Source organism: Halichoerus grypus, chromosome 8, assembly GCF_964656455.1.
Source record: "Halichoerus grypus chromosome 8, mHalGry1.hap1.1, whole genome shotgun sequence".
NCBI lineage: Eukaryota > Metazoa > Chordata > Mammalia > Carnivora > Phocidae > Halichoerus > Halichoerus grypus.
The window spans coordinates 6,571,571-6,586,515 of record NC_135719.1 but is presented as its reverse complement, the minus strand read 5'-3'; the positions used below and the strand labels follow the sequence as shown (position 1 = coordinate 6,586,515).

General features: G+C 46.1%; 1 protein-coding gene across 4 annotated transcripts in view; it reads left to right on the top strand.

Annotated features, from left to right (window-relative positions):
• The window catches only part of ABHD2 (abhydrolase domain containing 2, acylglycerol lipase), a 97,137-nt gene that overhangs the window by 28,293 nt on the left and 53,899 nt on the right, over window positions 1-14,945 (top strand). Inside the window, exon 1 of one of the 4 annotated variants that reach the window (XM_036072674.2) lies at window positions 13,826-14,130. The exons of the other annotated variants lie outside the window; for them this stretch is intronic. Coding sequence (XP_035928567.1) covers window positions 14,009-14,130 — 122 coding nt within the window. The 5' untranslated portion in view covers window positions 13,826-14,008. Of the gene's footprint in view, window positions 1-13,825; window positions 14,131-14,945 lie in introns of those variants that run through there. 4 annotated transcript variants of the gene reach the window in all.

Sequence of the window (14,945 nt, the reverse complement as noted above, 5' to 3'; positions counted from 1 at the left end):
GACTCTGTTGAGATGGCCGCACCCACTCTCCTGGTGTGGAAGTGTGTCCCTGGCCACAGATCTCCTTGAACCTCGTGGCGGTGTCCACCACTGCACCACCCCTGTCGTTAACCAGTCACCTGCCCCCTCCTGGTAAAACCCAAATTAGGGAAGGGTAGAGATCAGCCTTAGTTACTTAGCTATGGTTTGAGGGTAGGTACAAAGGGACAAGTTGCCCAGAAACTGTTCCCTTCCAAGACCCATCCCTTTGAGAAGAGGACCAGCCTCCTCTGAGCATGTTGGAACATTACTTAAACAGCTAAATTCTAAACATCCGAGCTCTCTGACTTGAACATGACAAATGATCAAAGGACAAAAGGATTCACTTTTTCCCTTCCATCTTTTAACCAACCTCTTATTTTATTTATTTATTTAAGTAGCCTCCACGCTGGAGCCCAACACAGGGCTCAAACTCACGACCCTGAGCTCAAGACCTGAGCTGAGATCAAGAGTTGGATGCTCAACCAACTGAGCCACCCAGATGCCCCAACTAACCTTTTATTTTTTATTTAGCTTCTAATTTTAGGAATAACTATATCCTCCACTCATGTAGCTTCTCAGCAGAATATTTTCACGTTATCCTCTTTTGTCCTTGTTCCTGCATTTTAAATTTGTTTCGTATCTCTCGTAGATATTATGCATTTAATCTTCTTAATGACTTTTGAGGTTGGACTGATTTTTCCTCTCATTTTGAGGAAACTTCCCAGGAGCAGAGAGGATGACTAAAACCAGCATTGGTCCCCCTTTTATCCATGGGGAGGTGGACTGACTTCTCAGGGTACAGAGGAGAGAAGTGAGCAGAGAGCAGTAAGGGGCCAGCCCAAGATGAGAGTCTTTAGCAGGACTGGCCCCAGAGTGGCCTTCTAATTCCCACGTGACCCTCTTTCTATTTTAATCACTCTGTCGGAAGCCACTGTCCTTGATGTTCTTTCTCTGTGTCACATTTCTGAAACAGCCTCCCATATATCTGAAGCTGAGGGCAGGAAACATGTCTGTTATGGGTAAAAGTGCTTCTCCTGAGACTTTGAAGATTTTTTTTCCTAGAGGAAGCCTGTCTGCAGCCTTCACAAACAATTTTCTGGCCCAGAAAGTTCAGTTAACTGATTTACCGCAAGCTAATGGTGTTACTCAATAACCCTGACTGAAGGCAGCCGGTTATTATGACTTATGTGTGGAATCAGAGCATATCCCCCTGCTGTTCTGGTATAGAAAAAAAGCCGATGAAAGGTGAAGATTGAAAACATGTTATGAGAATAAAGTTTTTTCTTCCTCCCTTTCTGCATTAAAGTTAGTTTTTGAATCTGTTTTATGATAATCTATCTATCCAAAGATACATTAGAAATGCATCTTTTAATGTCTGGAGGAAAACTTTGCTTACATGGGATGATGTTTCTCTTGTTCACTTAGCAACAGATCAATATTTACCTAGTGATTCACTTTTTTTGTTCTCAAGAAATGTTTGCTTTCAGTGGAACCGGCGGACTAAAGCTTGGTTCAGAAATTATGAGAAGATCTAGATGATGCTACAAATCTCCACTTTTTTCTGAATTAAAAATTTAATGTGTATTCATTTTCTAAAACTGAAAAATAAAGCACATGAAAATCATCTATAATTCTCCTACTCAGAGATATATCCCATTATTACTTAGGTGATCATCCCTTTGGGTCTTTCTTCTGCAGACTCCCCCTCACCCGCCCAAATCAGGGGTCTATATAGTGTTGGGTGGCGGGCTTTATGCCATGGACATTTGCCCACAATGCTGTGTATGTTCTAACATTTGATTTTTAACAGCTGCAGAATTCTGTCAACTATTCAAATTTCCTAATGGCTGTTGGCAGCAGTGGTGTAGAGAAAAAGCCTTGAATTGAAATTTGAACTAGAATGGAAACCTAGGTCTTCTACTTCTAAACTAGCCACAGAAACCTGGACCAAATGACCGCCCTCCTGGCCCTTGGTTTCCTCCTGTGTAAATTGAAATAGGCAGCACTCCTGTGATGCCCTTTAGCACGAGGAACCTGAGTCTAGTACCACTGTTGTCACCAAGCATCAGATAAGTCCACTTAGATGAAGGATCCTGGGGCTGGGGGTTGTGGCTACAGAATAAGGACAAGAACCCAAAGAGAAGGTTTTCTTGTATATCTGCCCTCTTCTGTTTCCATCCCCCATGTTCTAGGAAGGGCTGTCACTAGCCCCCTTGGACTTTTGTTTTTTTAAGGACTTCTTTTCCCCCCAGTCTTTTTTGTGCATACATGTTTATTATTTAACAAAATTGATTGATACTTATACAAACTGTTGGGCAACTTGAAAATTTCAGTTAGAAACATATCGTGTAAAAAATTCCGCTGATAAATTTAATGCCATTTCATTGTATAAGGCATCATAACATATTTAACCAGTTTCCTATTTTATTGGGTATTTTTTTTTCCATTTTTACATCTTTGTAATTATAACCATTGCTGTGGTGGATGCATATATAGATCTGATTGCTTCCTAGAGTAAATTCTTGTTAATATATTTGCTATATAAAAAGATGTGCTCAGTTTAAGGAATTTTACATATATTGCCAAACTGTTTTCCAGAGGGATTTTTACAGGTTATAATCTCAGCAGCATAGTTGGTTTCTCTTTTCTTCATATTTTAGCCTCTGTTTTCTCATCTGCAAAACAGGAATAATGATAGTAATATAATTCTTTCCCACTTCCTAGGCTTGTTGGGAAAACAGATTGCAATAGTATGTGAAAATGGTTTATATAAAGAATTAGAAGCTTGAAGTTCCAAGGTCCTGGTGGGAGTTTTTTCCAGTAACCTGCCATTCTGTGTCTTCCTGTGGCTTCTTTCAGCCCCTCCTGGGGTTGCCCCCTCCACCATTGACTTATTCTGTGCTAGACATCAAGCCAATCACTTTACATTCAGTACAAATAAGAGAGAGAGTCTGAAAAGGTGATATTGTGACCCACTTAACAAGTCAGCTTATGCAATCGCATCTCTTCCTTGTCTACTTTATCCTTAAAGCTCCACATGCCTTATTAGTTGGAAATAACATCTCCCCTCCCAGATTTTCCAGCCTGCTCTGTGTAAAGCCCGGAAAAACCCAAGGGGTTATGCAATCTAAAGGAGGGGGATGGGTCATTCCCTGTCTTTCTAAATACAAAGGGTATTTTGAGCTATCATTTACATAAAGTACAATGCACAAACCTTAAGTATACGGTTGAGGACCTTTTGCATATGTATTCACTTGTGTAACTACCACTCCCTTGGGCTTTTACAGGAGTATCCTGAGTCACCTCCTTGCCTCTGCCCCACCCATGTGTCACAATACCACTTGAATCGACTTCCTCAAGCAGGCCAGCACCTAACGTGCCGCAGGGTGACCCCAACCTACCTGTGGGGCATTCCCCCATTGCCCATTGAGTGTCCGCCTCCTGAGCTCCTGCCCCGGGCTGGTCCCAGATCCCTTCCTTTCTCTCTCTACCAAAGTGCCTCTTCTCCTGTAAGAAAACCTTAGCATCTATTCTGAGAACCTTTCCCTGATTTCTCCCTCTCCTCTTCGGTCAGAAGGAGCCCCTCTTCCTTCTTCCTACCTGTGTGTTTCCCCAGCGTGTACCTTCTGTGTCCATGTAGCACATCCTTCCTTGTTTTGGGGGAATTCGTATCTCTCTTTTCTTCGTCAGTAAAGGAGGTGTATCCCAAATGCAGAGCCACACTCTTGTTGAGACAGAACAGGATCCCTAGCGCTCCCAGATCTTAAGTATAATGCCATGCTGTCTCTTGTTTTCCATCGACAGGCGTAGGTGTGGGATGTTCCCCTTTTGGCGAGTGTCTTGGGTGGCTGGGCAGGAGAAACCACATGGCTGTCTCCTGCTCATGCAGCCAGCACTGCCCAGGGTGCAGGAGCTCCAGGAAATCAGGTGTGCCTTTAGCTCTGATGGGATTTTATTTGGGGGGAAGTCACTCACCCTGTTTCTGAAAGAAGATGGATTGTTGTCTCAGTCTTAAATTAAAGCAGGGCAACCCCAGATAGGCATAAAGGCAGTTTGCAGCTTCCACCCTTCCCTTGGGCCTCCTCGAAGTTCCCATCACCAGGCCCTGGTTAGGAAGTGAAGATAGGAAGCAGGTGCCCCATCTCTGGAAGCCTGCTGTTGAAATTTACAGATTCCCTATGGGAATCCAGGCTTCTGGTTTTTCACTCATGAGCAAGCCTGTCGGTGTGGGTCGTGCTCTAGCTAAAGACGAAGGCATTCAGGAGGAGCGTGGTAGAGTGCTTAGCTAATAGACCAGCCAAGAAACAGATAGTTGAGATTTCACTGGGCACAAGAGACATCCAGGAGCCCCTGCAGGGTCTGGACAAGGGAAGCAGTGTGATCAAAACCACAGCCACATGTTTGTGGGCCCTTTCTTTCCTGGAGACTAAAATGTACTAGCTTTCTGCTGCAACCAGCTGCCCCCTGTACTCAGAAGAGCTGGGTGTTATGGTTCTCTGTGCGGGGGAAGTACCTGAGAGGTGGGGTTGAGGGCCCTACCCATTCCAAACCGAGCTGAAAGAACATCGTAGCTGCCTCTGCATGCATGGCGCCCTCCCTGCGCATTTCCTCTTTGAGGCTGCTTCAGATACTCGGAAGAGAATGGCAGAAACATCATGACCTTTTTCACAGACAGTTCATGGGTTTGTGTTCTGTGCTTTTCCCAGTTTCTTCTCACTCACTCACCGGAGTGCAAACTCCAAACAAGAATCCTATTGAACTGTTCTGTTCATTATAATTAGTCCCCATGTTTGGTTTCCTGCCACGAGTCTTGGTTAACCAACATCTGAGGATCTACTCATCGGATTCCATTGTTGGAGGTGTTAAAGAAGGATGTGTGGGGTTTTTTGGGTTTTTTGTTTGTTTGTTTGTTTGTTTGTTTTAGAGAGGGTGGAGAGGGGTAGAGGGAGAGAGAGAATCCTAAGCAGGCTCCACGCCCAGTGTGGAGCCCAACACAGGGCTCGATTTCACGACCCTGAGATCATGAGCTGAGCCAAAATCAAGAGTCAGAAGCTTAACGAACTTAGCCACCCAGGTGCCCCAAGGAGGATCATTTTTAAAAATTTTTCACTGTAGAAACTTCCCAGAGGCACTTTTTTTTTAACTTGGTTTCTGCACAGCTGTGCTTCCTAATTATTTCTGAGATAGCAGAGCAGATCAGCTTTTGATTTTTCTCTCAGACAGTATCAATTCCATCCCTATTGCTTCATACATCTTCTACTTCCTAACAGTAAATATTCATTTTTCTTTTATCTACCCCCAATAAAAGCCTGATTCTATATATAAAGACACTGTATTTGTCACAGATGTGCAAGATACATGATTTTAATGTACCAAGGTCATATTAAATAATTAGAGGGGAACCTGGGTGGCTCAGTCGGTTAAGAGTCCAACTCTTGATTTCAGTTCAGGAATGATCTTAGGGTCATGAGATAGAGCCTCGCGTGGGGTTCTGTACTCAGCTGGGAGTCTGCTTGAGATTCTCTCACTCCAACCCTCCCCCTGCTCGTGCACATTCTCTCTCTCTAAAATAAATAAATAAATAAATAAATAGAAGTACACTCCAGAGAAAAGCACTAATTCAGATCGCTCTGATAGTGCAATATATGGAGTTATTAGAGACCCTCCACTCCTTGCATTTTCCTTCCTTGCCTCCTCTGATAAGGTTCTTTGCAGGGTGGTGCCAGGGGAGACGTTAGGGCGAGGGGCTTGGGTACGGACATCTGACGTTTGCAGTCGTCCATAAAACACTGTGTAAATGCAGCTTCGCACATTCCCTTCCAGTCAGATTGCCGCCCCTATGCCCCCTCCTGGGTGGAAATTCTGGAGCCAGCGCAACTTATTTATAGTGAGTTCAAGTTGAAAAGAATTTCATTATTTGGGGCTTAAATTCTTCTTAATTCCCTCTTGTTCACAGAGACATTCCAGATTGGATTTAGAGCCTTTCCTCCTTGGCCGAACACTAAAGCTTTGTGCTTTTTATAGGATAAACTCCTAATTGCCAAGTGACTTAATTCCATTGACCTGACGTTACCCATTTTAAGAACTGTGCAAATATTTCCTTAGCTGCTTGTGGTGAACCATTAACAATTGGTAAGTCGATCTGTAGTGCTCCCTGTGCGCTCCTGCTGTAGGCGCCAGACCTTCAGAGCACATTTACAGTCTACACTGTAGAAGAGCACCTGGAAGATGAAAGACTCAAAATCATCTTTACTGCGACCGATTATTGATGGTCAGCATCAGTCAGGTCACGTTTTCGGGTGACTTCATCTTAAAATTGCTTGTGTTTCTAATGAAAGGACCCCAACCCAAACTGTCAAGATGAGAATCACTAAGCCCGGGATACCATCCTCTGTGCCTTTGCTGACCAAACATCCCGGTTTTCCCAGGGCTGATGGTTTTCCCAGAACATGGGGCTTTCAATGCTAAAACCGGGGAAGTACCAAACAGGGATGAGTTGGTCCCTCTCCCTGTTACTCACCGTCTTCTGCCATCAGATAGTGAAGTTTTGATAAGTGGGTATGCATTTGGGAGCAGGTGGTTAGTTCAGCAGTGGCCAGGTTTAATTTAACTCTTAGATGTTGCCCTCCTGCCCTGGCTCTGCCCTAGCAGGTCACCTATCCAGGGGGCCAGGAGGAAAGTGCTGTCATCCTGGAGGCTACTTGTATTGAATTAAGATGACCAAGCTGAGGCTATGGAGAAATTCATACATTTTCCCTAACCTAGGTAGAGACTATAGTTGCTGCTGCTGCTTCTTTTTTTTTTAAGTAGGCTCCAAACCCAGTGTGGAGCCCAATGTGGGGTTTGAACTCATGACCCGGAGATCAAGACCTGAGCTGAGATCAAGAGTCAGATGCTTACCCGACTGAGTCACCCAGGCACCCCGAGATTGTAGCTTCTTGTTAGAGACTGTGCCTTCATGCACGAATTGCTAAAAGATCTAAAAGATTCAGAATCCAAACTATTCAAGACTCCCTTGATTTAATTCAGTTGGAAAGAGGCTCATCTCCATGTGCCTTGCCCTCCTTAAAGCAATCGCTTCCAGTTTCCAAAAATTTATGACCAATCCATTGCCCTGTTGTCAGCCTGGGTTTATTCTTCAGGACTCTACTATGTCTTTTAAAAAGCAAAAGAGTCATGTGCTACCAACTGATGCCATCACACAGAGTTAGACCCAGCACCTACAGATGGGCAGATGGGCCTCTGCTCCGAGCAACCCTGTCTCATCGCTGAGTCATCCCCCCTTCCAGTCTTTCCCAGACTAGGATCCAGAGTCCATATTTGTCCACCAATCATCCTTAACTTTACTTAAACTACTTTACTAAACCAAATTTACTTTATAGGACTTGCCAGGGATCAGATCCATTTTGTGGTCCTTCTCACTTGGGCTGAAACTTGGCCCAATATCCAGGAGCAGGAAATGAACCTTATTTTCTAGAAATCTAACATTTCTAAGAGTGGCCACCTTTTATCAGCTTCTCGTGTTCTGTTGACCCGGTAAATTCAGTGGTTATCAATTTTGATCTCAAACTGTTCTTTTTCTCTGCCCACTGCCTGGCACATCTCCCTTCATTATGACAGATAATGTACTTCATACTATAGAACAGTATCTGCTTTTTTTAAAAAAATTTTCTTAAGTGGGCTCTGCGTGGAGCCCAATGCAAGTTTGAACTCATGACCCCGAGATCAAGACCTAAGCCCAGATCAAGAGTCGGATGCTCAACCGACTGAGCCACCCAGACACCCCAGAACAGTATCTACTTTATTGGTAAAATATAATTAAGACAGTAACGTGGACAGTGTTTTCTAGAGGGTGAGCGAGTAGGATCACTGCTTCCATGCAGCGCTGTGGGGCTAAGAACTGACTGCAGTTTGCACTTCGTCCTCGTCTGAAGCACAAATGCAGGAAGTCCAGTCCTCAACAGCCTGGAGAATAACTTCCCTGCAGATGGATTCTGTGGGGGGCATGGGGCCTTGGGATCACAGTCTACCAGGTGGCAGAATATTTACTCAAGGAAGGAATTTTCCGAGGTTTCTGAAGGAGATCTGCCCCTCCACAAGATCCTAGGAAACGAAGCTTTTACTGCTACAGAAAGCTGTAATCCTTGACGGATTGATGTTTGGTGTGATTGGGTGTGATGTCCCCCCTGTGGTCACCCCAGATGACTGTCCACCAGGGCTCTGCGCCCCTCAGAGCTGTTCCGCTGCCCAAGGTGGCTGTCTGCGGTGCAGTGTCACCATGAGCCACGGAAGTGAGTCAGCCCACCCTAAATCTCTGCCCATGCCAGTTTCTAATCATGAAGGGAGGGCTCTCGGTCAGCATGTGTGCACGGCATAAAGCCAGACAGCTTCCCTTCTGAGGCAGCCGTTAAAAGAGGCCGTCACCCAGAGCATTTGGGAAACCATCTCGCCTGGAGGTCAGTGGTTGATCCAGAACCATCTGTGGCCTCCTGGGAGGGGAGAGATCCATGCGAAGCAGCAGGTCACATATCCCCCCCCACCCCTTTCCGCTGACTACTAATGCTGCTGCCACAACCAGCCTGACGTTTCTGTGACTGGTAGCACCAGGTTCTCCTGCTGGCAAGACCCTCGACCTGGTGTTTTCGGCCAGATCACAAAAGTTTGAACACTAATTCCTTACTAATAGGAACTGAGAAACTGTATATGTTTCTTTTTAATTTGAAATCTGCCAAGCCATAACAGTTGGGACTTTTCGTTCCTTGGCATTTCAATAAAGGAAGATTCCTCTCAGTGAATAAATAGACATACGTATTTTTTGAGCTAGTCAGTTACTCTTCAGTAACCTGCTCTTCCAGTCTGTTCACCGTGTGGCGATCACACTCATCCCCTTTCTCACACACATAATCCTTTTTCTCATATTTTCACCTTCCATGTCCATCAAAATCCTGTCCGTCCCTCAAGGCCGCCTCACATGCCGGCTCTTCCAGAACTCTCTCGCCCTTACCCTGTGCCGTCCCTGTGGCTCCCACCTAACAACAGGAAGGTAAATGATATCTTTCCATGTGCGTATCTCTCTTCAGGCCACCTCTATTCTGAAAGGCTTAAGGAGAGCGACTATCTTCAAATTTTCTGAATTCTCTATGGCCGCTACGTCGCACACATTGAGCGCACACTAATGTTTGGAGATAGTTTTGGTAGGAACCCATGTGAGGAAGTGTCAGAACGAGCAATGCAGTTAAATGCTAAAGGAGTTTAGAGAAAGAGGGAGAAAGTACTGGGGAGGCTTGGATGTTGAGGTTTTGAGTGACCCTGTGAGATGAGTTGATTGGGAGGAGTAGGGCAATAGGGGAGAAGGTAGAGAGGTCAGCGTGAGCAGGAGCCAGCGGAGTTGATCATTTAGGCAAGCACTTCTGGTAAAAAACGGACTTGGCTCTCCAGGCCAGCACTCCTCATCTACCCACTTTTCTTTCTTTGTCCTGTCAGCCTTCCAGCCAGCCTGCTTGGGTGATGATTTGGCACATTTCCCCCTTGTCACTGGTTTGCCCTGACCCCACAGCCACTCTGCTCCTCCCCCACTCCCCCCAGGTCCATGGATCTTCATTTGGCTGGACTCGGACCATCTCTCTTGTGATTCCTAAAGATCTTTTTGGTGCTCTTTGTGTGGCCTTTGGACCTGCCACTCTCTCTGCCCTTTGCTCACTGTGCCTTGATTCTGTTTGCTCATGTGCTCTTGCCCCATCACCAGCTTGGTCTCCGCAGCTGCTTCCTGGCCAGCTCCTTGCCAAGTCCCTATGTCATGATGTGGCATGCCAAGAGCTGTCTGATTATAGCTGAGAGCCCCAGGTCTTTGGGGGAGAAAGAGGTCAGATCACATGGGCTCTCACATTTCCAGAAAGGAGAAGTTTGGGTTTGAGCCCATGAGCACTTGTGGCATTAGGAAGGAATGGGAATCAGTAGGTGTGGTGGATAATGGGACGTCCTTGGGTGTTGGCAGAGAGGACTGAATCACAGAGAATGTTAAGATTACTGAGCAGCTGAGAGAAGAATAGATTGGGGAACAGAAATAGAGAAGTCACAGGGAAGCTGCCTTCTGAGGGAAGGTGGTTTAGTTTCAGGCGCTCTGTGGGACGTGCAGGTGGGCAGGCGTGAATGTGGCAGCAGAGCTCAGGTGTGAGCTGACGGCCAGACGTGCAGGTCCCAGATCAGCCGCCAGCCCGGGAAGGCAGAGAGTGGAGCAAGACTGAGGATTGGTGGCTACGGCAGGTTCGGGTGAGAGGAAGAGCCAGTGAGGGAGCCAGAGACAGGCAGGAAGATAGGTTCGGAGGGCAACCAGGAACCTTGGGTGTCACAGAAGCCAGAGAAGGAGTGCATCAAGCGCAAAAAGTCAGGAAGGGTGAGGGTGGACCAGAGGCCTTTGAGCTGGGCCGGAATGATGAGGGGATCTTGAGGCTGACTGTTCCAAAGTAGGGTGAGGAGAGAAGTCAGCTCAGAGCCACCAAAGAAATGGGTGTGGGAACAAAAGCTGAGGAAGGAAGGAGAAAGACAGACAACCGATTGGCTGAGAAGAAACCCAGACTAGCTGAAGTTGGCACCATGATCGCGAAGGGGCGGGCGAGGTGCCAGGGGGAAGTTAGCCTCCCAGAGCCCCAGCTCTGCCCCCCACTGGCCAGGCCACCCCACCCCGCCGAGTCTCTCCTTCTTCACTTGTAAAATGGAGGTCATAGTACTTCATAGGTTTGGTATGAGGTTAAGGAGAGACAGCATGTGAAATGATTTCTAGGATGCTTAGCATGCGTAAGACTTCAGTAAGCATAGCTGCTATTATCGGAGCTATTTTTATTTATTTTTTAAAGACTTATTTATTTATTTTAGAGAGAGAGAGTGTGTGAGCATGAACAGGGAGGAGGGGCAGAGGGAGAGAGAGAATCTCAAGCAGACTTCCCCCACCCCCGAGCCAGGGAACCCTGACACGGAGCTCAATTGCAGGACCCTGATGAGATCTTGACCGGAGCCAAAATCAAGAGTCAGACGCTTAACCAACTGAGCCACCCAGGCACTCCTGGGGCTGTTTTTATCCTAAGAGTATTATTAGCTTGAACATTGGTGAGACCGCCATGGATAAGTGGGTACAGCATATGCCTAGGTACTTTTCGCAAGAGGAAATACTAGGGGGGTGGGGCGAAATGGCAACAAAAGTCACCACGTCCTAAGCTGAACCTCCTCGGTCTGCCTCTCCTCCCCATTCCTTTGCTTCTGCCTCCATCCCTTGTTTGGAATGACGCCATAGCCGCGTCTCTGTTCGCTGCCCCTTCTAGTTCACCTCACAGGCCACTAAGCTACCCTCTGATGCACAAATGTGATGGTGTCGTAGCCCTGCTTTAAGCTGCCTGTAGGGTGAGGTCCAGCATCAGCCTGGCTTCTTCTCCTCACGCCTTGTGTTCTAAACACATCAGGTCCCCCTACATTTCTCTCCTGGGTCTCACACTTGCCGATCCTTCCACCTGGGATCCTTCCACACCTTTGCACAGCCTCCTTATTTGAGAGCACACAGAAAACCTCTTGGAGGAAGGCTCCCTGGACATCCTCCTCCACACCCAGAGTGTGTGCTTCTTCTCTGTTGTCTTACAGCATCTGGGACTTCCATCACAGAAGCACATTCGTTTGCATTAAGGTTTTCTATTAGTCTGTATCCCATGATAAGTTGTGAAGTAAGTTACTGTTCACAACAACAAAAATAGCAAATACTATCATGACTTGGGTGGCTACTATCCTTTAGTTGTGAAGTTCAGGGATCTCAGTATGTTTCCTTTCATCTTCAGATTAAACAATGGATGAACGGCTGTCGTTATTCCTCATCCCACCTCCACGCTTGTTTTTAACTAATAAGTAAATGTGACTCAACAAAGTGAATTGACTTGCCCAGAGTCGCAAAGTGTCAGAATTGAGACTGGACCCTGGTCTCCCGGACCCTGTAGTCTCTGTTCTTTTCCCTGTACCTTGTGTCCTCACTGCCTGTGTAGGATCTGGCACATAGCAGCTGCTCCAAAAGTGTTTGTTGAGTGAATACATGAATACACAGATCCTAAATAAAGGAGTAAAACTGTTGATTCCATTATTATGAATTTAACCCAAAGGAATCATTTAAACACAGGGAAAGCTAGAAGTCTTGATTAAAAGTGGTAGATTGAACACATGTTGATTTTCACCACTTCCTGAATCCCCACCAAAGTGATACTAAAGGGTAAAAAGGCACAAATTCTCAAGAACATAGAGAACAGGAGAGGAGATAGGAGCAGATGGGTGGAAAGCAGATGAACGAGCAGAAACTAACTTAGAAGGCCAGAGAAAGCGGAAACCCAGACCCACAGAATAAGAACCCTACAAGAATTGGGCTGAGTTGAAGGCTCAGGAACCAGAAGCTCCAGGTACCTCTGAGGATGGGGCATGAAACACATCTGAAAATGTGCAGATTGGAGGAAAGTTCCCCAGTCTCCTCCCCTCTCACACAGCTAGGTGATGACAGGTTAACAGTGAGAGTGAGGCACCAGGCCATAGAGTCTGTGCATGGAAGGCCGCAGCCACGACCAGGTTCCCCCAGGAGGTGGGAGGCTTCGCCTCTGGGGAAACTGACCAGCCCAGGAGAAAAGTCCCAGAGATACTATTATTTGAGGGTCCTCTAACAGAGAGGCTGGAACCCACAGGTGGACAGGTCTGCCCATGTAGTCAGCGCACTGTGCATCTGCTTTTTAGCACCTCACCCTGCAGTAGGAGCAGACAACCAGGAGTCGCTGGACAGAGGAGGAAAGCCTTGAACAAGAAAGACAGATCGAAAGCAAGTGGAAGAAAGGAAGTGGAGGAAACACAGTGAAATGAGCCAAAGTAAAGAAAACCCGTAATGGGCATACTTGCCATCCGTGTGGCAAGAAGAGACTAAAATTGGAACATTCCGAGAACAGGAAGAGCTTTTGGAGCACAAATGAAGAAGGTCAATAGAGGGATTCAAAGATAAAATTGAGGATTTCTTCCAGAAAGTAGAATAAATAGACAAAGGATGGAAAGTGAAAGAGAAATCAGAGGATCAGTCCTAAGAAATCTAATATCCAAATAATAGTAGTTCTGGAAAGAGGCTAGAGAAAGCGGAAGGGAAGAAATTATCAGAGAAGTATCCCCTTGCTGGCCCATGAGTGTAGGGCCTGAAACTCCAGACTGAAAGAGCTTCTGAAATCCAGAGAATAAGAAAGACCCAGGGGAGGCACTTGATGACATTTTGGAACCCTGGCAACAAAGCAAAATCGCAAAACTTGCAGAAGGTAGACGTAGATGGCACATGAGGATCAGGTGTCAGAATGACCCCAGATGTCAACAGCAGACCAGAAACTGGATGACAGTGGAGCAAGGCCTTCAAAATCCTGGGGTAAAAATGGATTCTAACTTAAAATTCTATACCAGCCAGACTCACCCTAGTGTGAGGGTAAAATAAAGGCATTTTCAGACATGGAGCGTTGCTCTCAAAAAAAGGCTTTCCCCCCCCGCCCCCCAATTCATTTTTTCTCAAGAGGCTAGTGAAAGTCAGCCAGCCTCCACCAAAGGAAGGAAGGAAGAGTGGCCATGGGGCCCAAGATGGAGGAAGGAGACGAGGGGCCTCACAGGATGGAGGGAGGGCTCCCCAGATTGATTGCCTCATGCCTTTGTGCAGAAACGCAGTGTCGCTCGGAGTTTGGAAATAAGCTGGTGGTTGGTGCGCTCAGCTAATGAGGAAATGCCAAAAGTGAAAACCTGGGGGAAATAAAGAGCTTCACACGCACACACAAAAAAGGATACAATACATGACTTAGTTGTGACTAATATTTACATAATCATATGAACACTGATAATTGCTATAACAAGGTTGAAAAGAGCAGAGGAAGAGACACTGTATGTTCCGGGCGGTGGAAGAGAGCCAACAGCTTCCACAGTGGCAAATGCAGGAGGTGACACAGAAACTGGCATGGAAGAGCCAGCAGGCCAAGCCTGGCCTCCAGAAATACGGAGACAAGGATGGGGTGACAAGGACCCTAAAAGACTTGAAAATAGCTGTCTCTCAGAAGCAGGAATTGGGAGTGGAGAAAGGTGAGGCGGCATCTTGTTGGACTCTGGACACAAATGTTGGCAGAAATGAAAAAAAAAAATCTAGAAAGAGAAAAACGAAATATGGGGAGATATTCCTCCCGGCATTGTTTCAGGTCAGACACACCATGGGGTTCAAAGGCAGGGCCTACTACTTACTAGATCTTTGGACACTCGGTTTCCTAGTCCATAAATGAAGGGGGGGTTGGTTCCCAACAGTAAGATTGCTGTAAGGGGTAAGTCAGATTATGTAATGCGCCCATGGAAGGTGCTGCATAGATGTTTGCTCCCTAAACTGTAGCTGATAAGCAGGACAGAATTGTGTGTGGTCATCTAGAACTTAGGATGATGACCACGTGTATGAGAAAACGGACAAAGTGGGGGTATAAGCATAAGACAAAATTACGTAATACATACATATTATTATTAAAACCACGTTAAATCCTCTGTATTCAAATAGACACAGGTAAAAAGGAAACAAAAAATAGTTTCGTAAAGGTCGTGAGGATTTGGATGAATTTTAATTTTTTTATTTCTTCTAGCTGTTTCAAACTGATACGAAATAAAATCAAGAGGCCTCTGAACATACGTTTCATCCTTCGTGGTTTTGAAAGTCCTGTGCAGTTCGTTGCCGGTTATAAGTATAAGCAGTGACATCAGCTGCTTGCTGCCTTTCGCATTTGTCCTTCACGTGCAAAGAGAGATAGACTTTGCTTTAGCAGAACTTTCTAGAACGTGCTTATCTGTGTGGTCTTGCGGCGCTCCGTCTTGTCACGTGGACAAGAATGAAGGTTGGTGCCTGAGCTGCGGCAAGTCTT